Below are 25454 nucleotides of genomic sequence, written 5' to 3'. Positions count from 1 at the left end.
GTGGTGCGATCTCTGCTCACTGCCAGCTCCGCCTCCCGGGTTCATGCCATTCTCCCGCCTCAGCCTCCCCAGTAGCTGGGAGTACAGGCACCCGCCACCACGCACAGCTAATTTTTTTGTATTTTCAGTAGAGACGGGGTTTCACCGCGTTAGCCAGGATGGTCTCGATCTCGTGACCTAGTGATGCACCCGTCTCAGCCTCTCAACATAATATTTAATTAAATTGCATAACTACAAGAGCAAGAACAAATGGCTTAAACATATTTAGGAATTTACACAGCTTCTTCTTAGAAACTATACAATTTCTGCGATGGAAGGAGAAATGTACAGGCATTAAAAGTAGCTCAAACACTTTCAGTTTGCAGTGGACATCAGTCAATAGGTTGTACAGGGGTGCCAGAAAGTGCTGATTGCAAATCAGTTAAGTGGAGGTCAGTTAAGGCAGCATCCACTGTATCTTAATTTGTAAAGCGAATGTTCTAAAACTGGGTTCACTTTTTCTATAAAGACCAGATAATAAATATTTTAGGCTTTGCAAACCATACGGTGTCTATAGCAAACATTCAACTCTACCATTGTAGCAGGAAACACCATAGATCCACGGATGTGCTGCAATAAAATTTTATTAAAACAGGCAGCTGGTCTGAGGGCCATGTATATATCTTGCTGTTTTCATACAAATTTCTAAGTTAGTAGTTTCCTGCCTTTTTAACAATAAAGGATTACTTTTAATCCTCTCCTCTGATTTTACGTTTCAAAAGCCTTAAGAGAAACCCACGAAATATGTTTACTTTGTAATTTTGGGGGGTTCTTATTTTACTAATAAGTAGTCAATGATATATAAAGGCTACCCATTAGGTCAGTATGAAATAATCAACATTATTAACCCTAATGACTCAGTTCTGGATAGAAATAAAAAGTATTCAACCATATATATATATATATATATATAACTTAAAATCTGTATAGCATTTTCTGGTGTAAATATATAACTTTTCGAGATTTTTCAAGTATTAAATACAACTTTTTGGAATCCTCACACCTGGCTCCCTATGATGACATTCAAGAATTCCTTAGGATTCTGGGAATCTTAGAATGAAAGTCACTGCTCTGTAGGAATGAATGAATGAATGAATAAGAAAGGAAAGGAAGAAGAAAGAGCGTGTCTACTAAATGTAAATTAATCATCAAGGAATGTTTATTTTATTAATAAATTTGTCAACTTTAGGTTGCCAAATCTAACAAGATACCAACATGGCATTCATGGTGATCACACCTCTAGTCAAATTTTATTTTAGTTCATTGACTATACTATTAATATCCTGAAATACTCAAAACTTCTGTCTTAATTCTGTGAATAATTCACTTATTTATCACCCTATACACTACTGAATGAATGGAATGGTGCTTGGAATAAAGATAATTACAGGGCTAAAAGGGATTTCTCTAGAGGCAGGTTATAGTATTTTTTTGTCTGACTGGAATAAAACAAAATTAATCAATATTTTCTGCAACCAGTGGCTTTTGACTTAGTCGTCTATTAATATCTATCAATCACTATAACCTCAGGCCTATTTCCTCAATTCTTCTTTTTGCTATGACAAAAACTTGTCCATTTTTTTCCCGTTAGAATTATATGTTTCTCCTGTTTTCTTTTCATCCAAACAACTGGACATCAACTTAGTACAGATAGTGCAATTGATCCGAACCCTACAGAACTCACTGTTTCCATTTACATAACTTACATAACTGTCAAGCTAAAATCACTCTCAAATTTTTTTTTTCAATATTTTAATTTAATTTAATCATATTTATTCATTCATTAATTTATTTTGAAAATAATTTTAACTTGTATTTTACATTCAGGGGTACATGTGCCAGTTTGTTGCATGGGTATATCTCATAATGCTGAGTTTTCGGGTATGAATGATCCCATCATCCAGATGCTGATTTGGTATGGTTTGACTCTGTGTCCCCACCCAAATCTCATGTTGAATTGTAATTCCTAATGTAGGGGGAATGACCTGGTGGGAGGTGATTAGCTCATGAGGGCAGATTTCCCCCTTGCTGTTTTTAGATGGTAAGTGAGTTCTCATGAGATCTGATGGTTTAAACATATGGCACATCCACCCTGGCTCACTTGCTCTCCTGCCGCCATGGTAGAACGTGTCTTGCTTCCCCCTTCAACTTCTGCCATGATTATAAGTTTCCTGAAGCCTCCCAGCCATGCTTCCTGTACAGCCTGTGGAACTGTGAGTCAGTTAAACCTCTTTTCTTTATAAAATACCCAGTCTCGCGTAGTTCTATATAGCAGTGTGAGAACAGATTAATACATGAGCATAGTACCCAATAGTTACCTTGTCAAACATTGCCTTCCTCCTTCTCCCCTCTAGTAGTCCCGGTGTTTATTCTTTCCATCTTTATGTCCATGAGTACCCAGTGTTTAGCTCCCACTTATAAGTGAGATCATGTGGTATTTCATTTTGTATTCTGGCATTAATTCGTTTAGGATAATGGCCTTCAGCTACATCCATGTTGCTTCAAAGGACATGATTTTATTATTTTTATGGTGGCATAGTATTCCATGGTGTGTGAAATGGTTTGGAAGTTGGCCCCTATAAATCTCATAGTGAAATGTGATCCTCAGTATTGGAGGTGGGGCCTGGAAGGAGGTGCTTGTGTCATGGGGGTGGATCTCTCATGGCCTGATGCCGTCTTTGTGATAGTGAATTCTTTCAAGATCTGGTTGTGTAAGGGTGTGTGGTATATACCCCCAATACCATTCTCTCTTGCTCCTGCTCTGGCCATGTGATGTGCCTACTCCCTCTTCACCTTCCATCATGAGTAAAACCTCCCTGGAGACTCCACAGGCACCATGCAGATGCCGTCACCATGCTTCCTGTACAGACTGCAGAGCTATAAGCCCATTAAATCTCTTTTCCTTATAAATTACCCAGCCTCAGTTATTTCTTCATAGCAATGCAAGAATGGCCTAATAATACTGTGTGGATGCACCACATTTTATTGATCCAATCCACTGTTGATGGGCACCTGGTCTGACTCCATGTCTTTGCTATTGTGAATAGTGCTGCGATGAACATGCAAGTGCATGTGTCTTTTTGGTAGAATAACTGATTTTCTTTGGGTCATATACCAGTCATTCAATTGTTGGCTTGAATAGTAATTCTATTTTAAATTCTTTGAGAAATTTCCAAACTGCTTTCAACAGTGGCTGAATGAATTTACATTCACACCAATTATGTGTAAATGTTCCCTTTTCTCCACAGCCTCCCAAGATCTGTTGTTTTTCGATTTTTTAATAGTAGCTATTCTGACTGGTGTAGGATGGTATCTCGTTTTGGTTTTCATTTGCATTTCTCTGATGATTAGTGATGTTAAGCCTAATCTATGCCATCAGAAAACTGGGAAAATACAGTGTTGCTTGTCAAAACAAATTGTTTTACTTTGCTTTAAAAATAATCAATTGAGTGTATATTTCTTCCAGCAAAATTAAGAAGTAAACATTTAGAAATGTACAGTACCTTGCTGTTAAGTCTTCGCACATGTATACCTATCGAACATAAAGGCCACCTTAAACTTTCATTTGAAATGAAAGACAATTTTTAAGAGGTTAAGGGCTAGAAATTTGTTCAAGTCCTGAAGTTAAATTAGCTCAAGTAAATGCAAAGACTTTCCTTTAATTAAAGTCTTTTAAATAAACACTTTAAAGCATAGTTGGTTTGTCCCTCAAATCTTGTCCAAAGCCACTATTTTCAACTCAGTATATCAAAGAAGCTTTCAGACATGATTATGAAGCTCCCTCAACTTACAATATGCTATTTGCAACCTTAGATGGCTATCATTCTGGCTTTTCTACCTTTTAGCAACAATAAGCACACCCTTCCCATTTCTCGCCCACCCTGACTTACCCGTCTTTGCATTTAATATATAATTTTTCTCAGAGTGTTCTTACACATCTTTAACTGTAAATATGACAAAAGTACACAGTATAGTACATGTGCCACATGTATAAATGTTGTATCTAGTCATACAATTTTCCTTTTAAAAAAGAAATGTTTTATTTTCAAAAAGCAAAGACTCTAGGAATCTTTTCTAGCTGCCAGTCATAAAAACATAAATTCCTGGTTAGATTCCCAAATTTGCCTGGCCATAAGACCCACTTGTGATACTTGTCAAACACATGTATTCTGAGTCCCACCCGTGATCTCCTGAATCAGAATCAGTAGTTTAGAGGCCTGGGAATACATATTTTAAACAAACGTCCACAGTGACTACGATTAGTCAAGCTTGAAAAAAATTTCACTAGGATTTTATGACTGAATAACCTCACAAACATAGGAAAGTTACTGAGAAAAATATGAGCAGAATTTCATAATTCTGCCTTTGCTGAAAGTGTTTGTTCCCTCCTCTACTCATCAAGACCTGACAGCTTATGTAACTCCCCCAAACCACCAACACCTGGGAGGAGTTGAAAATGATTTTAATGAAGAAGAAAAGCTGATGTTTAATTTCAAAACTGATGGTGACAATAGAAGGGAGAGGCATGAATTTATCTTGATTCTAACACATATCATTGTATTTGAGTCTACAAACGAAATTGGTTTCATTTTTATTTTTTGTATGTTTTCGCCAAACTCTAGGCATATATAGAGGCTGGGCAAGAAAGAAAGAAATACAGAAATATGGCATATGTCATCCCTTATTTATTTCCCCATGCGACCAGCCAACAGCTTCTTCACCTAGTCCCCGTTTCAAGCTGACTTTCTGTCTACTTCTCTGTTGGAAATGGAGCTTCCCTAAAGACTACCTCAATGTCAGTTACCCAGAGGCCTTTTTCCATCTTGTGCTCCTAAATTTCTATGATATTAAATGATATTACCCTTTCTGGAAATTCTCCTTAGCTTTGATTTTATAATTTTACTCTAACTCTGTTTCATTCCTTCTTTTATAGCCTTTCTTTTCTCTATCCCTTTACTGCAGAAATGTTGCACGGCTTTGTTCTTGACCTTCTGATCTCTCCACATTCATTCCCTCAGAGCATGTAACCATTTTCTTGGTGTCGGCCTTCTTGACTATCTGATTATTACCATCATATAACGATGTTGGTGATGAGCATAGCTAACATATCCTAGTCATTTTCCTTGTAGGTTATAATAAGCACCCTATATAATTTGTGCCATTTAATTCTTCAAACCTAAATGATACTATTACTAACCAAATTGTATGAGATGACGAAACAGATTTTCATCAAAACCATGGAAAGCAAACGTGAGTAGCCCCTGTGTGTCTCCTTTGTTAATGCCTCTGGGCATCATGGCATGTGGATTGCCGTGGAATGGGGATTAGGAAGCGCAGCACTGTTGAAACACCAGAAAATACGTTATGATAGCGGGTAAGGCCTCTCATCTCTGCACATTGAGATGGTTTTGTTTCTGAGTCAGGTTTGAGATGAGCCAATCCTGACTCCATGGTGCCACCAGGGATCACGAATTTAATAAGATCTTCGTGGATGCTTGGAACCCAACTGGTCTCTGTTTTCTACTTTAGGTAAAGAGCCACAGCTTGAGTGGGGTGGTTTTGGTGTCACATATGCTATCAATAATAACCACCGTTTTGGTGTCACATACACGATGAATAATACCCACCTGTGCAGAGGAATCACTGTGGACTACTCCTCGTTACATCCCATGCTCTTGCGATGGATCCCTCTCACCTGTTTACTGATTTCATTCAAATTCTTCAGCGACCACAGGACCCCGACTTGCCTTATCTATCCTGGTTCCTATCACTCTGCTTTACAGGCCTGGCCTGCTCGCGGCTCCTCACACCAGCGCTGCACGGCTCCCTCCACGCCTCTGCCCTGTCTCCTCCATCAGGCAGAACTAGCTTCCTCCATCTGTATCGGGCAAAAGCCTGCCCAGCGTTCAAGACCCTCCTCAGATGCCACCTCCACGATTAGGCTTCTTCCTGACCCCTGAACCTGTAACACGCGCCACCATAACTCTCCACCTCAGCCCACATTCCCACAGCACTCGCGACGTCCGGGGCCCTCAACATGGCGCTTCATTCTATTTTAGGGTATTTCCTGTTTGTTTCCTGCACAAACATTCGCGCGAGGCACAGCCCCGAGTGACCCGCGCACCAGTGGCCCGCGCTTCCAGCCGCACCGCCACAGGCCAGCGAGGGCAGCCTGAGCCGCTTCCCGCCCCCGCGGGGACTGTAGCCAACCTGCAGCTCTAGCGGGAGGCGGTTCCACAGCGCGCCCGGCAGCCCCGCCACAGCCAGCACCAGCGCCTCCGGCGGGCTTTCCTCCCCTCGGGGAGGCGCCAATCCTCAGGGGCTCCTCGAGAGAGAGCCAGGGAGCAGCTGTGTGCGGACACCTTTCGGCCCTCTGCGGCCGCCGTAGCTCTCCGGCAGAAACGCGGATGTGGAAATCTCAGCCATTCAGGTTTTGAATCAAGACTAATGTGGGTTCTGGACAGACGTACGCTGTCAGGGAGTGTTTACTTCGCCTGCACTTCTGTTCCTCCCCGCCCTCGTGCTGCTCTGGGTCATATACTCGTCCTGAGCCGGCTTCAGCCTCTCAGCGCAGGAGTCCCCGGAGCCATGGCAGAGTACTCTTACGTGAAGTCTACCAAGCTTGTGCTCAAGGGAACCAAGGCGAAGAGGTGGGCCCTGCAGCTCCGGCGGGAGCCTCCTCAGTTCTTTTCGGATGCACTCCACCCCCGCGAATCCGGTAGAAGTCGTGGCGCAGAGACCCGGTTTTGTGGCCTCACAGGCTTCGCCCTGGCCACTGTCCAGGCAGGACGGAGGCCGGACCGCGGTTTCCCGAGCCTGTGCAGAGAGGAGCAGCCTCCCGCGCGTACGACCCTGGAAACAGGATAGAAGGGCGGGTGACCCTTGGCCCCGTACCCACGAGTTTGGGTCCCCCGAGGCATCTCTCCAGGCCTCTGCCTGGTGGTCTGCGTTAGTCTGATCTCGTAGTTCATGATACTAACTTCCTTTGTTAGGGATTATTCTTTTCTCCATTGTCTCTTCCTGGAAAAATTATTGATTAATTTTTTCTAAGCTAATATGTAGAGTGAAACCAGGATGAATCACACAGTGGTTGAGGTGTATATGGGCTTTGATTGTGATGTGGGCTCGAAACTACACTCTGTCATTTGCTAATTTTGTAATTTTTGGCAAATTGGTTAATATGTCTGAACTTCCATGTACTCATTAAGAGATCAAATATCTTTGAACCTCCGTTTACACATTTATACTTTCAGACCATTTTTTATACCTTTAGAAGACTGTGAGGATTAAATGAGAGAACATATATGCAGTAAATAAATTGAGCCAAATGTCAGGAGGAAGTCGTAGTGGTAATTTATTAGCTCTTTAGGAGAAAAATACCTGTGAACTCATATCACCGCTTCTTTTTTATCTGGCAGATTTGCCCGAGGTTTTCTGTACATAGAAATATTGAGCATTTCCTCCTGGTCTCCGTGATAAACAGAGGTTTTGATATTGTTAGGTGAGATGGAAAGAAAGTATCAAGGAGTGAGCTGAAGCTACTGCCCTTGAGAACCCTCTTGAGGAGTCTGGGCTCACGAAGATGCCAGAATAAGTCGCAGGTATATCCTGAATGAATGTGAGATTTTTACTCTGTGAATTTCCTGTGAGGAGTGGTGAGTTATTTTCTGAAAACTTTATGATGAAAATGCAGACAAGAGTGTCTTAAGATTATCGTAATGATCATAATTAATGCTTATGTAGCACTTTCAATGTGCCAAGAAATTGTTGTAGGCACTTTGCACATTAACTTTTTTCAAATCGCTCTTGTTTTTTTATTTTTTTATTGCGATGTAATTCATAATTATAAAATTCACCCTTTTGTACAGTCAGTGGATTTTAGTATATATTCAAGAGGTTCAGCACTGTCTAGTTGCTCAGCATTTTCGTCATCTCAGAAGGAAATCTCTTCCTACCCATTAAAGCAGTCACATCCCATCCTCTCCCTCTCCTAGTCCTTGGCAACCACTAGTCTGCTATCTTTGTGAAATTGCCTATTCTGAATATTTCCTAAGAAATCATGCAACATGTGGCCTTTTGTGTATGGCTTTTTTCACTTATAACGTTCTTGAGGTCCATCATTGTTGTGACACTTGTTCCTTTTTATGGCTGTGTAGTATTCCATTGTATGGATGTATCATTTTGTTCATCCATTCATCAGTTGATGAACATTTAGGTTGTTTCCCCTTTTTGACTGTTGTGACTAATGCTAATATGAATATTCTTACATAATATTTTTGTGTGTGTATGTTTTCATTTCCCTTGGGTATACATACTTAGGAGTAAAATTGCTGGGTCATATGGTAACTCTTTAACTTTTTGAGGAACCACAAACTGTTTCCTGTAGAAGCTGCACCATTTTAAATTTCCTCCAGCAATGTGTGAAGATGCATATTACCTCTTAATTCTCACAATAGCCTTGAGAGTTAAGTTATTATCCTAATCTTTTAAGTGGGGAAACTGACCCACAGAGAGATTCAGTACCTTTTCCAAAAATCGCAGAGCTAAGAAGTGACAGAATCAGGATTTAAAATCTGGCAGTGTGGCTCTACAATCTGCTTTGAACTTTAACATAATATGTACAAAGCCTGAAGCAAATTCTCAGTACTGTATTTAAGAGGGCATAGCAATGTAAGTCTTCCCAAATAAATAATTTATAAATGAAACAGCTTAAAAGACTTCCAAGTCTCAATCTTACGATAATTATTTATCACACAAATCAATATACCTAAACTCATCTATATAAATTATGTCCTGTAGTAAGAAGAAAAAGAGCAAAGGTAAGAAGAGAAAAAGAGAAGAATATGAAGAAACCCAGCTTGATGATGTTGGTGAGTGAGTTTTCAGTGCTGTATTCTGAAAAAAGTTAACATTTCTTGAGATCTCGTTGAAAATATTTTCCTAGTTGGAAATTTATGATGTATTCATATTTGTCTTAAAGTGCTTAAATATTACCTACAGTTGTAAATTCCATTTATTCTTTAGCACAGTAGATGCTACTGATGCCTTTACTTCATTGTCAGAACAGAGCACAGGAGAGAAGAATTACAACTCTCTGACTTAGTAGGCACCATTAGACTGCTTAGTAGCCAGAGATTCTGATACATAATTTTAAAGGTTTAATGTAAATGTTATTCAACCAAATATATTTTACAAGTTCTTTTCTTTGAACATGTATACATTTTAGTTATAGAAATCAGTTGTCTCTTAAACGAAGTATCTTCACAGGAAAAATCATTATTTTGTGAACTCTGAAATGAATGAAAATTTTAAATACAATGTCAGAGTAGCCTGTAAATGATACTAGAAATAAACTGACAAAAACACACTTAACCAGCCTATTTTCCATTTAGTTGTTTCCATACTTTTTTTTTCTCTTTTAAAACTTGGCAAGTTGCATTTTGAATCTTCATAAATTATGGTAGCTTAAAAAATATATAAAATATGGAATGGTATAAAGCTAATGTTCTGGAAGAATCATTGCTTTTGAAATGGCAAATCAACAATACTAAAATTAGGATAAATATCTAGGGTAGATATGTAGATGTGGAATTGCTGTGTCAAAGGATAGGTGAATGTTTAACTAAGTAAGAAACTGCCAAAAATTTTCTAAAGTGGTTGTGCCATTTTACCCTCCCACCAAGAATGAATTAGTGTTCCAGTTACATCCTTGCCAAGAGTCGATGGTGTTATCAGTCTTTTCTCCCAGTCTGAGTTTTACCTTTTCAGTTTCTTAATGGTGGTTTTCGGATGGACAGCTTTTTTTTTTTTTTTTTTTTTAGATGGAATCTCGCTCTGTCGCCCAGGCTGGAGGCCAGTGGCGCGATCTCGGTTCACTGCAAGCTCCACCTCCCAGGTTCACGCCATTCTCCTGCCTCAGCCTCCCAAGTAGCTGGGACTACAGGCACCTGCCACCACGCCCAGCTAATTTTTTGTGTATTTAATAGCGACGGGGTTTCACCATGTTAGCCAGGATGGTCAGAAGCTTTTAATTTTTATAAAGCTTAGTTTATTTTTTTTTCTTTATGGTTACTGCCTTATCTCTGATCTAAGAGATCTTTGCTTACCCCAAAGTCAGGAAAATATCGTACATTGTCTTTTAGAGGAATCATAGTTTTAGTTTTCACATTAAATCTGTCATTAATCTCAAATTAATTTTTGGCATGGTGTGAGTTTGGTTTCAAGATTTACTTTTTTTTTTTAACATCTTGATAACCATTTATGCCAGCACCATTTGTGTTTCCTTTTTCCATTAATCTAGTTTCGTATCTTCATAAAAAATCAATTAACTTTCTATGTATTGGTCTATTTCTGAACTCTGTTCTATCGATTGTCTGTATTTCTGTTGGTATAGTTCTCTTGATTGCTATAATTTCATGAAGTCTTGAGATCAGGTAGTGTGAGACCTCCAACTTTGTACTTACTATTAGTTTATTAATTTCTACAGTGAAGTCTGTTGGATTTTCTCAGAGAATTGTATTGAGTCCAGATCATTTGAGGGAGAATCAACAACTTAATATTGGGCCTCAATATTTCATAATTTTCAATGTAGCGGTCTTGCATGCCTGTTTAAAAATTTATTCTTAAGTATTTTATAATTTTACACTACTGTCAATAGAAGTTTTGAATTTGATTTTCCAGTTTTTTGCTGTTAGTACGTAGATCTACAATTTATTTTTTTATAGTGATTTTGTAGTCTCATAAGTCTGTTTCACTTATTACTTCTAGTGGTTTGTTTATATAGAAAACTAAGAAATTTGCAATTGTTTCCTGTGACTATCGTTTTACTTCTTCTTTCTAATCCTTATGTCTTGTCGTGCTTTTTATTGGTTTATTATTCTGTCCAGGACTTCCATAGTGTTGAACAGAAGTCGCGAGAATGGGCATAAATGCATTGTTTCCAGGTTTAGGCAGAAAGCTTTCAGTAGTCCACCATATGGTATGATGTCTGTAGGATCTACAGAGAAAACCTTTATCAAGATGAGGACATCCCTTTTAAACATTGTTTCTTGGGAGTTTTTATCATAACGATGTTTAATGCTGTCAAATGCCTCTTTCTGTATCTGTTGAGACGATTATACAACTTTCTTCATTCTGCCTATGAATTACATTGGTTTCATTTTCAACTTTTAAACTAACTTTACATGCCTGAGATAAACCCCACTTGGTTGTGGTGCGTTGTCCTTTGGGATATTGCTAGATTTCATTTCTAGGTTTTTTTTTTTTTTTTTTAAGATTTCTATATTGGTGTTGATGGGAGATATTGGACTTTTGTATCCTTTTCTTGTAATGTCTTTATTTGATTTTGGTGTCAAGGTGATATTGGGTGTCATAAAATTAGATGGGAAGTGCTGTCTCCTTCCCTGTTTTTGGAAATAGCTGTGTAAGATGGGTATGATTTCTTCTTTACATGTTTGATAGGATTTACCAGTGAAGTCATCTGAACCTAGAGGGTTCTGTTTGGTTTGGTTTCAGTTCTTTGTGGGAGAATTAAGGTTTTTTAAGAGATATTTTCAGATTTTTCTGTTGTCAGTTTTGGTAATTTGTGTCTTTTAGGAAAATTTCCTTTAATCCACGTTGTTGGATTTATTGACATAAAATTGTTCAGAATATTCCTTTAATATCCTTTTAATGCCTGTACAATCTAATCTGTATTGCAGTCTCTTCATATTGGTAATTTGTGTTTTTTCTATTTTTTCCTGGATCACTCAGTGTAACTGGAGGTTTATCAATTCTTTATAAGATCACTTATTTTAGATCATTGATGATCTTTTAGTACAGGGGTATTCAAACTTTTAGCTTCCCTGGACCACAATGTAAGGAGAAGAACTGTCTTAAGCCACACATAGAATACATTAACGATAAGCTGATAAGCCAAAAAAAAGAAAAAGAAAAAAATCTCATAATGTTTCAAGAAAGTTTATGAATTTGTGTTGGGCTGCATTCAAAGCTGGCCTGGGCCACATGCAGCCCTCAGGTTGGACAAGCCTCTTTCAGTATTACTTATTTTCTCTTTTTTTCATTTTCTATTTCATTTATTTTCGGTCTTTTTTTTCCTTCCTTTAACTATTTTCAGTTTACTTTGCTCTTGTTTTATTGCTTCTTAAGAAGGAAGTTAGATCTCTTCATTCCACTTTAGTTTTAGTTATAGTCAACACATTTTGCTTTCATTTTCATTCCATTCAAAATATCATGTAGTTTTCCTTGTGATTTTTCTTTTCATGGACACTTGAGTTATTTAAAAGTGTATTGCTTTTAATTTCTACTACATAGAGATATTATAGGTATGTTATTTTTGCTGATTTCTAATTCATTTATAGTATAGTTGGAGAACATACTTTCTTAGTGAATTTCCATGTACACTTGAAAAGAATGTGTATTCTGCAGATGTTGGTTCAGGCCTTTTTTTGTTTTTTTGTTTTTTTTTGGAGATGAAGTCGCGCTCTGTTGCCCAGCAGGCTGGAGTGCAGTGGCAGGATCTCGGCTCACTGTAGCCTTCGCCTCCCAGTTTCAAGTGATTCTCCTGCTTCAGCCTCCAGAGGAGCTGGAATTACAGGCACCTGCCACCACGCCTGGCTAATTTTTTTTAATATTTTTAATAGAGGCGGGGTTTCACCACGTTGGCCAAGCTGGTCTCAAACTCCTGACCTCAGGCGATCCGCCCGCCTCGGCCTCCCAAAGTGCTGGGATTATGGACGTGAGCCGTGGCGCCCGGTGGTTCAGTGTTCTTTAGATGTCACTTAGATCAACTGGTGGAGCTTGTGACTATGCACATCTTCTGTGTCCTTACTGATTTTTTACTCATCCTACAATGTATTGAGAGTTATGTTAAAACCTCCAGCTGTAATTCTAGATCTGTCTACTTGAGCAGTTTTTGCTTAAAGTATTTTGAAGCTGTCATGTGTACACATTTAGGATTGTTAAGTCTTCCTTATAAATTCAGTCTTTCATTTTCATAACATTTTAACCTTTATTTCTGTTAAATGTCTTGATGCCTAGTTAAATTATTTGACCACCCTTTTTCACCTGTCAAGCCTGGGCCTTTTTTAGTTTGTGCTTATTTATTAGGTTTTTGCCTGTAGACTTAGACAGTGACTCTTACTCTAGGAAAGTCTCATCCTCATGGGCCTCAGCCACATGTTCTAGGTATACTTGGTAAATTCTTGCGACTGTGCTATGTCCCAAATTTGTGTGATCTCTGGCATCTCCAGTCAGCCCTCAGAAGTGCCAGCCACTCTGCAGAGGCCTTGTGGAGCCTGCTTGCTGTATGCACTACCCCCAGCCCTTGACCCCAGACCTGCAGAGAACTTTTGCATACACTTTTGAGGCCTCATCTGTATGTAGTTGCCTCTTCTCCTGTACCTTATTCTATAAACTCCAAACATGTTAGCACTGCAAGACTCTCAGCTTAGTGACAGTGACATTGCCTCGTTTTTGGAGGTCTCTACCTCTCTCTGTGTGGTCAAGAAACTGCCATTCGGCAGAAAACAGAAGTTTGTGTGAGATTTGCTTCCTGTGTTTTCCTGTTCTCAAATATCACAGTCCTGTTCTGCCTGTGTTCCAATCCCCGAAAACAGTTTTCTCAAATATTCTATCCAGTTTCAGTTTTCTCATTGGTCATCCTGGGAGGGCAAGTCCAGATCGGCTGGAAGAGGAAGTCCTTCTGTGTCTTTTTCTCTTTGCCCTTCCACCTTCTTTTGCATTGTAGATTTTCTAAATTTGCCGTGTAAGTAAGCATGTGTCTATTTGTGAAGGGAAAGAAAAAAAACTTTTAATTTTTTAAAGCTGTTCTGTTCGTTCCTCACAAGGATCTGAAGGGATTGGTAAATAGGAAGAAAGAAATTCTGTCTTACACATGGAGAATACCATGTGTGACATTAATAAAAATGAGCATGTCTGTAAGCAAAGAGTTTCACTGAGCTCTGCTAGATTCAGAAGCAATTGAACTTACAACATCGTAGTTTGCAAAACACAGATTTGATTTACCCAGGAACTAAAGCTAAGTAAGCTATGGGTTAATAGAAGGTCTGTGAAGGGTACTTAGACTACAGTAAGATTGGGGAAGAAAATTCCATTTCCAAATCTAAAATATATCATTCCTTTGTGCCAAGCAAATAATGAAGGCAGAGATTTAAAGGGGCCCTTAGCACAGAAGCACTGGGTTAGTCAGAAGGTGAGGTGAGCTGTCACACAGCCTTGATGCTAGAATGAGGGTGCCCTGGTAGTATCTTATCAGCCATGACACTGGTGCATCAGGCCTTTTTTTTTTTTTTTTTTTTTTTTTTTTTTTTTTTTTTTGAGACAGGCTCTTGCTTTGTTGCTCAGGCTGGAGTGCAGTGACATGATCATGACAGTGCACGCTCGACCTCGTAGGCTCAAGCAATCCTCTCATCTCAGACTCCCGAGTAGCTGGGACCACAGTCTTCTATCACCATACCCAGCTAATTTCTTATTTTTTTTGTAAAGATGGGGGTCTCCTTTTGTTACCTAGGCTGACTTTGAACTCCTGGGCTTAAGTGATTCTCCTGCTTCCACCTCTCAAAATGCTGGATTACAGGCATGCCAGACATATGTAAACATTCTAAACTATGTGAAAATATGTGAAAAGCTTTATTATGCATTGTGAGACAACACAGCGGGAATATTTCACCATCTGCCTAAGGTTTAAAAGGAAATAACTTTAAGCATTTGTCTAAATAGCAAGTAATGTTTTAGAGCGGATTCTCTTAAATTCAGCTTGGGCGTCTGCAGCATATACACAGCTTGAGCTGTAACCTGACGTAGAGACAGGCAACTTCAGTGCCCACTGTTCTTAGGATCCACTGCTTTTTCACAGCTAAAACCCCCGAGTGGCACTGTTAAGTATTATGTTATGTTACTTTAGTCGTTAAACATATAAGCATACCTCCACAGTTTGAATGTAGGCCACTTGCCGAAAGTAGGCAGAATGCTCACATTTAATTCTTGATGATACTGTGTTTAGCTTTCTTGTTCTTTGAAATCTCATTGAGAAAAAATACTGGCATCTGCTCAAAGTAATTTCTTTTTCTGTTGACAATATTATAAGTAATGTTATTGTATCATTTCCCTACTTGGACAGAGTGTGAAAATTTTGAGGAGCTTGTCTGCCAGAAATTTCTTCTTCATTTGCAAAACATTAATGAGATATTATATTTAAATGATTTTATTTAATAATAAGTGTACTTGGTGAACGTGGCATAGAACATACAAAGTAAAACTAATTTAAAATTATTAACTATTACATTTATAAGAAAGACTTGCTAATCATAACACTGTTCATGATTCTGAATAAAGCATTATTTCTTTTACTGAAAACAATTGTAGCTATAACTCCATCTTCTAAATTGTCATTAGTTGTATTGCTTTCTACTCGTCTTTAGCTGAAATTTTAATTTTGATTAATTTTCTTTTTCTCCATTGGTTTTGTGTGTGTGTGGAGGCAAAATACACAGAATATAGAATTTGCCAGTTTTTCTATTTTTACGTGTATACTTCAGTGGCATTTAAATGAATGCACCATTTTACCTTCCTACCAGCATTGCACAGGGTTTCAGTTTCTCCACATCCTGCCCAACATTTGTTTTTCTGGTTTTCTTGGTTTCTGTTTTTTGTTTTTTGTTTGTTTTGATAATAGCATTATAATGGGTGTGAAGTGGTATTGTATTATGGTTTTGATTTATATTTCCCTAGTGACTAGTGATGTTGAGCATCTTTTCGAGTGCTTATTGGCCATTTGTATATCATCTTTGAAGCAATGTCCGTGTATATTCTTTGCCCAGTTTTGAATTGTGGTGTTTGTCTTTTTGGAGTTCTCTATATAGTCTGGATATTAATTCCTTATAATGTGTGTAGTTTACAAATATTTTCTCCATTCTCTGGGTTGCCTTTTACTCTGTTGACAGTGGTTCTTGATGCACAAAAGTTTTTAATTCTGATGAAGTCCAGTTTGTCTATGTTTTCTTTTGTTGCCTGTGCCTTTGATGTTCTATATAACAAATCATTGCCAAATTCATTGTCGTGCAGCTTTTCCCATTTTCTTCTAAAAGTTTTCTAACTTTAGCTCTTACATTTAGGTCTTTGGTCTATTTGAAGTTACTTTTTGTATTTGGTGTTAGATAAGGGTCCAACTTCATTTTAGGTAAAATTTTATGTATTTTAAAATTGATTACGAAAAGCATGAAATGTTTAGTTAAAAGAAAATTTTGTGCAGTGGAATTAACTGAATCTTTAAAACCTTTTCATTATGGAAATATCCAAACTAATCCATACATAGAAGAATATAATGAGTCCCCATGTGCCCAGGCCCCAGCATTAATTATCAATATTTTGCCAATCTCGTTTCATTTACTTACTCACCCACACACACATTAATTCCTAGAAAATTTTAAGTAAAATCACAGATATTATGTCATTTTACCCATAAGTACATAAATGTACATTTCTTAACGTGGTATGTATTTCTCTCATCAAATGTTTTGTTCTTTATTTTTATACGTTATTCTATGTCATTATCAGACCTGGTAACATTAACAAGAATTCCTTAATATGTCATATCCAGTTGATGATTGACTTATTTCCACTCTAGTTAAAGTACAATTTAGGAGTAGGTTTGAGGATATTTTTTAACATTAAGATATAAACTTTTATAACAACTGTTAAAATAATTTTTGCTAGAGTCTAACATTTCTATTGGCAAATTGGAAATTAGTATACATAGACACAGATTGTGCTCGTTTTGCTTTCAATCTAAAATCATAGTTAAGATTACTGGCCGGACGCCGTGGCTCACAACTGTAATCCCAGCACTTTGGGAAGTAGAGGCGGGTGGATCACGAGCTCAGGAGTTCAAGACCAGCCTGGCCAATATGGTAAAACCCCGTCTCTACTGAAAATACAAAAAAAAAATTATTCGGTCATGGTGGCAGCTACTCGGGAAGCTGAGGCAGAGAATGGTTTGAACCCGGGAGGCAGAGGTCGCAATAAGCCAAGATCGCGTCTCTGCACTCCAGCCTGGGTGAAACAGTGAGACTCCGTCTCAAAAAAAAAAAAAAAGATTACTATGCTAGAAAGTCTTCCTGTAGAGGTATTTTTAAGAAATATTATGATAGGCATTGCCTCTGGAAAGCAGGTATGAATATATGGCTGGGGTCTATCATGAGAGAGACCGTTCTCCATATATCAATTTGTATCTTACATGTTGTCTTTTGTTTTGTTTTGGTCTTTTTTTGAGACAGGACCTTGCTCTGTCACTCAGGCTAGAGTGCAGTGGCATGATCATAGCTCACTATAACCTAGAACTCCTGGGCTCACGTGATTCTCTTTCCCAGCTCCCCGAGTAGCTGGGATTACAGGCTTCTTGGATTATATCAATGTCAGTTTCCTGATTCTAACAATGTATGATACTTATGCAAGATGTCATCATTGAGACAAAGCGAGTAAAGGATATGTGAGATCTTCATAGTATTTCTTATGACCACCACGCGATGTGAACCACCAGCCATCCAGATGAAAGAAAACCCAGCCCTTGTGACTTGACTAAGATATTAAATCCATGTTATCAGCACGTTTTTAACTGGATGTGATATAAGGTTAACATATTTTATAATCATTGTATTTATAAATATTTTGTCTAAATGTTATGGTATTCCAAGTTTTCCAAAAGAATCAACCAAATACAAGTTATAAATAAACATTTTATTTGTTATGGGAGATAAGCTAACCAAATTTATAACCCAGATTTAGATACACAAGAAAATCAGTTTTTAAAGTTTTGTTTAATAGAAAGCAGTGTAATAAATCAAACATTAAACAACTAAAAATGTATATGAATATTTATTTTCACACACAAAACTCCCTCAGACATCAGTTCTAAAATTCAAAATACCAAAGGCATTGTATATACCTTTTCATGTTTTCTAATTCTGAAGAAAATAAATTTTACTTAAAATGCTAATATTTGAATAAAGTATGCATTCATAATTATGTTCTTGTCTTTAAAGTTAATTTTTCAAACAGAACTAAACAGTTTTATCTTCAGTAGATCTTTTAGAAAGGAAGCAATCCTACCTCATCTAATTAGAATTTAGTCCTACTAGGAAGATACACTACAAATATTTATTGTAGTAATCTTTGAATAGTAAAATGAAAGGTGATTTTGGTTTCCTTTTCTATATGTTCTTGTATTATATTTTTCACGTTCTTCTCTTAAGTTCTTTTCTGTGATTTTTAAATCAGGGAGGAAAAATTGATTCAGTCTAAACACTTAGTGTTTCTTCTACAAGAAGTATCCTCATGGCTATTCTGTTATTTTGTTTCACTTAGGGGAAAATGGTTTTATTGGCCTCAGACAGCTGCTTTATTAGATGCAATGAAGCAGGAGACATAGAAGCAAAAAGTAAAACAGCAGGAGAAGAAGAAATGATCAAGGTAATGATGACATTTTATACGGATGACTGCATTCATACATGCAATGTGACTGTATCTCTTTAAAATGTTAAATCATCATTTACTGTCACTTTAAAGATTTAGTTAATAGCTTTTTATAATGTGTTGTTTCAAATAGACTCATTTTTAATTATAAATCCCATAATTGATGGCTTGTTTATACAATGTGGTAAAGAAATCAATGCATCTAGGAGCTACCTTGCCATTATCTCCAAGGATTACTATCTTTTTCTGGTAGTTCCACATGCTCTTTTTAAGCTTTCATTTTCTTGTTTTCTTGCTTGTATTTTAAAATCTAATTTTTAAAATAGATAACATGTACACGTGATCCAACATTTTTAAATAAAAGCATATGAAGATGAAGACATATGCCTGCCATGCATCTTACTCACCTGTGTCCCAGCTCCTGTTCCTCTTTCCCTTTGTTTTTTTTATGGCCTCCTAAAACTTCTTCATAAACATATGAATACATTTATAATTTTCAACTTTTTACACTAAAGGCAGCCTCCTCTCTAGTCTTCTCAACTTTTGACTTTTTTTTTCCTTAAAATTGTATCTTGGAGAGTTTTCTACTATTAGTTTGAATGCACAAAATTTTCTCTTTTTCTTGCTTTTCTTCTCTTTCTCTCTTTTAACAGCCACATAATATTCCATTTTAGGGATGTACCTTAATTTATGTAGTCTTTTATAGATGGAAATTTAGGCTGTTTCCATTCTTTTGCTCTTATAAACAGTGCTGCAGTACATAACATTGAATATGCATCAATTTGTAGATGTGCGGGTGGACCTGAAGATAAATTTCCAGAAGCAGAATTACCAGGTCGGGGTATACGCATTTGTATTTATGTAATGCTTGAGCTTCTGTGATGATAATCACTCTATGAAACATAAAAAATCATAGCAGAACTTCTGGGGCCTTAGCCCTTACATTTGAAAAATATTTTTATTAATAGTACCCGTCTTCTTTGCATTAGGAGAAACATGAATCACATAAAACATGATTTTTATTTTATTTTTAAAATGTGTTTGCCTCACTAAGCTGGAAATAAAAGTTCCTTATTACAGGCTAAATTCCCTCATCCGTAGTCAGACACGTTATCCATTCCACCAGTGGCCTGTGCCCTCCCTAATCCTACTGTTTGTTTTACATCATTGTAAAAGTTACACAGACATCTTCATATCAAGGTGAAATTCTAAATAATACTGTTAATATAACCTAGATAAATCAGGTAGTTAACTGGAATTTGATGAAAACATTTAAGGCTTAATTTTTTAGACTCACAAAAGCCACTGATCCTTAATGACAAACATGTTCCAGGATGTGTCTAAACAATAACTCCCCCTTCTTGACACATGGCTTTTCTGTGTCTTGGCATTCCATCCCAGTACTGAGCAAGGCACTGATCTTTAATCATAAACATATACCGGGATGTGTCTAAGGAATAACTCCCCACTTCTTGACACGTGGTTTTTCTGTGTCTTGGCATTCCAACGCAGTACTGAGCATCGTGAACCTTGCTTTGTTTGTCTCTGTTGGGAATCACACGTTGCATCCAGTGTGACCCAGATTTGCTGGCATTGTGGGGGCCAGAGTGGAAGGCTCTAAGAGAGGGGGCAAATGTCTTTTCTAAAATGCCCTTCATTCTTATAATTAGAGCATAAAAATTTACGTTACATTTTTCTCTACTGCCAGTGTAATTTAAAACCATCTCTCAATTCTCTGTACGAGCTTCATGTTAGATTTCCAGTCATATGTTTGATTTTCTTTTTAGAATAGTCTTGATTTCAGTTAATTTCAAATCTAAAGCTCAAACAATTTCAATATAAAATGTAGATATTTTCTTACAGTTAGAGAAGTGAAATGCTATATTTTTTCATTGCATGCATCCGGCACATGCGTAGTAGTCTTGAATTTCCATAATGCCCCTGTGAGGTGGATGTGAGCTCAGCCTTACAGACAGGAAGACAGCCTCTGACCCTCCTTACATCCTCGTGGTTTTTGTCAGTCAGTTCATGGAAATCACAGTGATTTCAAGGTGTGGTAAGACAGGATGTGTACCCAGACTCAGTTGACTCCAGAGGCCACTCTCAGTATTTCATAGCACATTGCTTCTCAGGAAACAGGTCATTGAGGAAATGCAGATGGGTTGGTGACTTACATTTAATTTAATTTATTTATATTTTATTGTATCATGTTTAAATTTTTTTATCTGGATATCATCACAAAAGTGTTATTGAATGCAACAATTGCAAATATATGTGCAGTGCTTTGCACTTATGCAAAGACACAAAGATACAAAAAGATTGCATTTTTCACTATTTAAAGCAATTTTCGGATGAAATACAAAGTTTTCTGGGTCTCTTTGGTTAGTCAAGTACTTGGAAGCTCTGAACAGTGATTATTTAGCACTCTTTTCATACCATTTAATTGCAGGCTGCCCTAATTAATCTCTGTCAGCCCTTCACCTTTAGGACCTTGCCTCATCTACCAGAACACAGATCCTCTTACTAAAGGTAGCATTGTGTTACAGGCCCTAGCAGGGAATGTTTTGAGGTCTGGGACCCCTCTAATCAAAACTGTCACAAAGAACTCAGTGGCACAATCACGTTTTTTGTCATCACTTTCTAAGCAGCCCTGGAACTGGACTCTGACCACAGAGGTCCCTTAGGAGACATGAATCCTTACCATTGCCCATTGCCTCTTCTGTGGGTGATCCTAATTGTTGAATGCAGATTAATTAACTTATGACATGTGATAGTAAACATCTATCCAACTTAGGAGGATATAAGAAGCTACTAAAAGAGGTGGGTTCCAATTAATTAAAAACAAGTTGTGTAATGTTAAAAGTTTTAATAGTTTGGTAATAGTCTGTGCAATGTAAAAGAGCTATTGATCTTTCAATCTGATCAAATGACACTTGTCTACTAGGGATAATTTGATCCTAGTGTATTCACTTGGACGACAAAATTAAATTAATGATTGCTTTATTGCCTAGCAGCATCTGATGTATAAAATGTTTCTGAAACAATTTTGTCTGTAGTGTTTCTGACACAAGGGCTGAGAAGGAAGCATGTGATAGCACTTACTCATATAGATTATATATATGAAGTAAAAACACATAGCCAGAACCTGTCTTTTTCTGAATATAGTTGCTCAGTTAATTTTTTCTTCTGCATAAGTAATCATCTCGAATGTTCTTATGTGATATGTAAAGTGGGGAAGGTGGAAGATAAACATATAACCCATTGGATTCTCTTTTCCAATATCTAGATTAGATCCTGCGCTGAAAGAGAAACCAAGAAAAAAGATGACATTCCAGAAGAAGACAAAGGAGATGTAAAACAATGTGAAATCAATTATGTGTATGTATGCATTTCCTTTTAGACCTACAGATTTGACAGTGAAGTGCTTCTCAAAGTGCTTTCAAAATAAATTACCTAACTAGCTGGGTATGGTGGTGCATGCCTGTAGGCCCAGCTACTCGGGAGGCTGAGACAGGACGATTGTTTGAGCCCAGGAGTTCAAGGCTGCAGTAAGCTCTGATCATCACCGCATTCCAGCCTGGGTGACAGAGCAAGACCCTGTCTGAAAAAATGAAAACTGATGGACAAGAAGAGGCAACATAATGTAGCCTCTAGGACAGAGCACTGAGCTAAATGCTTTTCTTTTATTGAGGGTTCAGTTTTCCTAATCATCCTACCAGCTCCCAAAGCTAGTCACTCGCATTAGTCAATCTCTCTATTCATTCATAGAATGGGCGTGATGCCAGTCAAAGGCTGTGCTATGGCCAGGACAGAGGGGACTCCAGCCAGCATGCCCTAATAGAAGTAGGGGCTTGTGCTACCCAGTCAATGAGTGGCCCTCCTCTTGAGAGGTCACGAAGGTCATCTTTGTTGTTCAAAATCTCCAGCTCATTAAAAAAAATACAATTAGACTTTTTTTTCTCCCTCAAGATGGAGTCTCGCTCTGTCCCCCAGACTGGAGTGCAGTGCCACGATCTCAGCTCATCGTAACCTCCACCTCCCAGGTTCATGTGATTCTCCTTTTTCAGCCTCCTGAGTAGCTGGGACTACAGGCGCACGCCACTATGCTCGGCTAATTTTTGTATTTTTAGTGGAGACAGTGTTTCACCATGTTGGCCAGGCTGTTCTCGAACTCCTGACCTCGAGTGATCTGCCTGCCTTGACCTGCCAAAGTGCTGGGATTGCAGGCGTGACCCACTGTGCCTGGCCTATAATTAGACTTTTTTAATAAGTGAAAAAGAAATTAACAGTATTTATAAATTTAATAGTAAATATGTATAATCAGAGTTTCAGGTATTTTTCAATGAAGACATTTTCTTTGCAGAAAGAAATTTCAGAGCTTCCAAGACCACAAAGTTAAAATACGTAAAGAAGACAGTAAAATTCCTAAAAAGGCTCAGAAAGATGGATTTTTGCATGAGATGCTTCTGGACAGGTAGCTATTTATTTACTTATTTCCACTATTTTCAGTAGCCAATAGAAATGGCATGTAGAAAACCTATATTCTCTTAAATTACTGTAGTTTTCACATTTTTGTCTTTATTTCTAATTTATGAGTGTGGCAATATTACCTAGAGAGGACATCATGAGTTTGGGAAAATACTGCCAAGAAAGAATATCTAAAAATTATAACCGATTCTAAGTATATACTTAAAGAAATTCAAGTTTGACTGTATCTACTTCATAAATTTATCATTATCTTTTTATAACTATTAGAACCAGAGTTAGAAAGAAGCAGTTTGACTAATATAAAAAGTATGTGGATTCTGTTAGAGTAGTTCAGGATCCTTAAAATAAGCAAAGATCAACTAAAAAACTAAGTATAAAAGCTAAACAAGTGAAATAGAAGCAGTTTTATTGTAAGATTTGGAAGAGTGCAGGATGTTTATCATAGCACATTATTAATATTTATTACTCTTCCTATGTAGATAAGTAATGTCCTAGATTTACAACATAGAAAAACAGACGTTTAGCTGTGAGTGTACAAGTATAAATCAGTTAAGTGCCAGATTATGATAATCACCAGCCGCTCATTCAAGTCCTATGTTGCAAATTTACTCTTACTCTTTTTTTACATTACTTGATAAAGGCAATGCTTAATTACATATTTCCTGTTAACTAGCTGGTAGAATTCATACCTAAAGTCAGTAAATAATGTTAAGAATTTTTTTCCAGCTTTGCAAATGAATATGTATCTAGTTGTAAGAAATCAAGAAGAGGTTATAAAATATAATCAGGATGTGGACTCTAAAACAGAATAACCCTCTATGTCCTGTAACTTTTATCACTTGTAATAATACAGCATTCTCACCCTGTTAAATGGAAATTTAGAGCACCCTTAAATTCTGGAATAATTAAAATTGCTATTTGGATTGAAAAAGCCCTTAGACAACATTTATTAAATATTAGGAAAAAACTTTTATAAGATTAGAATCCATTTTTTATAGAAACCAAATTTAAAAGTATACATATTTTAATATAAGTGTTGTGGTAATACAGTAACCAAAACTGAGCACACATTTTTAAAGCTTTTATATTTATTAGCAGATGAATATATATGGCATGTTTTACATAGATTAATTTTACTATTTTTCTTTGTTTTAACAGGAGAGTGAAGTTGAAACCGACAGATACTGCAAATGACTGGGATTTTTGTTTCTGCCTTATCTTTTTGTGTTTTTTTCTGAATAAAATATTCAGAGGAAATGCTTTTACAGAGTTCTTGAGTTGTTGTGAAATTGTTGTTTAGCTAGTAGCTAGTTTAACTAGGATTAAGCAAGTTTAATCAGGATCATTCATGGATGTACTTTTGAGCTAACTACCGTTTTTCATATGGAAATGAAACTTACGGTACACACTTAACGTACCAAAGAATTATTTTCTGGATTTCCTGTCCTGAAACATGAAGTGTACTAGAAACCAATTCTTCCTGTGCTACTTGTGGAATCTTTCTTACTGGATCATAATCTTACTTTACTTTATACAACAGATGCTTAATCAGTGCCTTTAATAGGAAGTTAGAAACTCCCATTCCAATCAACAAGGCTTTGATTCTACCTCCTAAGTACTACCCAGGTCACAGACAATCCAAATATCAGAACTAGGGGGCTGGGCAGTGAGGACAAATCATCTATTAGAGAGTGGGACAGAAAGTGGAAACATTACAAAGAAGCAGGTAGGCTCAGAAGAGAGGCGAGAGTAGTACTGGGAAAACTCCCTACTGAGGACAGGTTTGCCAGAGTGGATATGTATGTGATGCTTTTGTCCTCGTGGGCTGGAATGGAAGCTGATAAAGAAGTTCAGACGCTACATGTTGCTTAGGTCTGCTTTGTTGAAGCCTGTCTGTTTCAGAGTTCCTAAACACAATATTCCCATGGCATCTAATCCCAGTGAGAGCTCCAAATCCAGGCTGTGTATCAGATGCCACGGGAAATTCTGCCTCAGGACTGAGGTTGGTTCAAGCATCTGGATGATGTCAAAAGTCCACGTTGTGTGCTGGCCTAACCTGAAAGACCCTATCTAGTCCTAGCCTTTAAATTCCTTCTGTCAGCAAATCTAGAGTTACATGGCATCTGTACAAGCTAGGTAGCTGAGGCACGGGATCAGCCCTATAAAGGAGCTTTTGAAGCTTTTGTTGTAGGTCTAGCTTCAACTTGGCACTCCAGTTCCAATAGCTGGACATTCTCTCATCGTGTGTTCTGATCCTTGGATTGGGAACAAAGTAACCATTCTGATCCCACAAAGCAGAGGTTCCGGTTCCCAACTCGTGACTATTTTGCCTCCCAGGGGACATTTTTGGTTTTCACAACTGGAATACGGTGTTAGAGGGTAGAGGCTAGGGATGCTGCAAAGCATGTGGCAGAATCCTGTTCTGCCCAGAATGCTAA

The 25454-nt window shown here is 37.5% G+C and overlaps 1 protein-coding gene across 4 annotated transcripts; it reads left to right on the top strand.

The window, feature by feature from the left end:
* The first annotated feature begins 6558 nt into the window (after positions 1 to 6558).
* Positions 6559 to 25152, top strand: LOC129052397 (protein FRG1-like). 4 transcript variants are annotated; one of them, XM_063715349.1, is made up of 7 exons: positions 6559 to 6689; positions 7541 to 7640; positions 8839 to 8909; positions 18421 to 18525; positions 21815 to 21906; positions 22892 to 23002; positions 24175 to 25152. In XM_063715349.1, the coding sequence occupies exons 3-7, from the start codon at positions 8883 to 8885 to the stop codon at positions 24314 to 24316; spliced, it is 477 nt and encodes a 158-aa protein (XP_063571419.1). In that variant the 5' UTR covers positions 6559 to 6689; positions 7541 to 7640; positions 8839 to 8882; the 3' UTR covers positions 24317 to 25152. The 4 variants fall into 4 exon arrangements, with proteins under 4 accessions (XP_063571419.1, XP_063571418.1, XP_063571420.1 ...); XM_063715348.1 differs by having other exon boundaries at positions 6567 to 6689; positions 7458 to 7640; XM_063715350.1 differs by lacking the exon at positions 7541 to 7640 and having other exon boundaries at positions 6602 to 6689.
* The last annotated feature ends 302 nt before the right edge of the window (positions 25153 to 25454 follow it).

The sequence above is a fragment of the Pongo abelii genome, chromosome 15 (assembly GCF_028885655.2).
Source record: "Pongo abelii isolate AG06213 chromosome 15, NHGRI_mPonAbe1-v2.0_pri, whole genome shotgun sequence".
NCBI lineage: Eukaryota > Metazoa > Chordata > Mammalia > Primates > Hominidae > Pongo > Pongo abelii.
Note: the sequence above shows the minus strand (reverse complement) of the source record. Positions and strands in the feature narration are given on the sequence as shown.

Coding starts and splice junctions, on each gene's coding strand:
- LOC129052397 (XM_063715349.1), top strand. CDS start 8,883: ATGAAGAAACCCAGCTTGATGATGTTG. Junction 18,526..21,814: donor GAGAAGAAGAAATGATCAAG/GTAATGATGACA, acceptor TCCAATATCTAG/ATTAGATCCTGCGCTGAAAG. Junction 21,907..22,891: donor CAATGTGAAATCAATTATGT/GTATGTATGCAT, acceptor TTTTCTTTGCAG/AAAGAAATTTCAGAGCTTCC.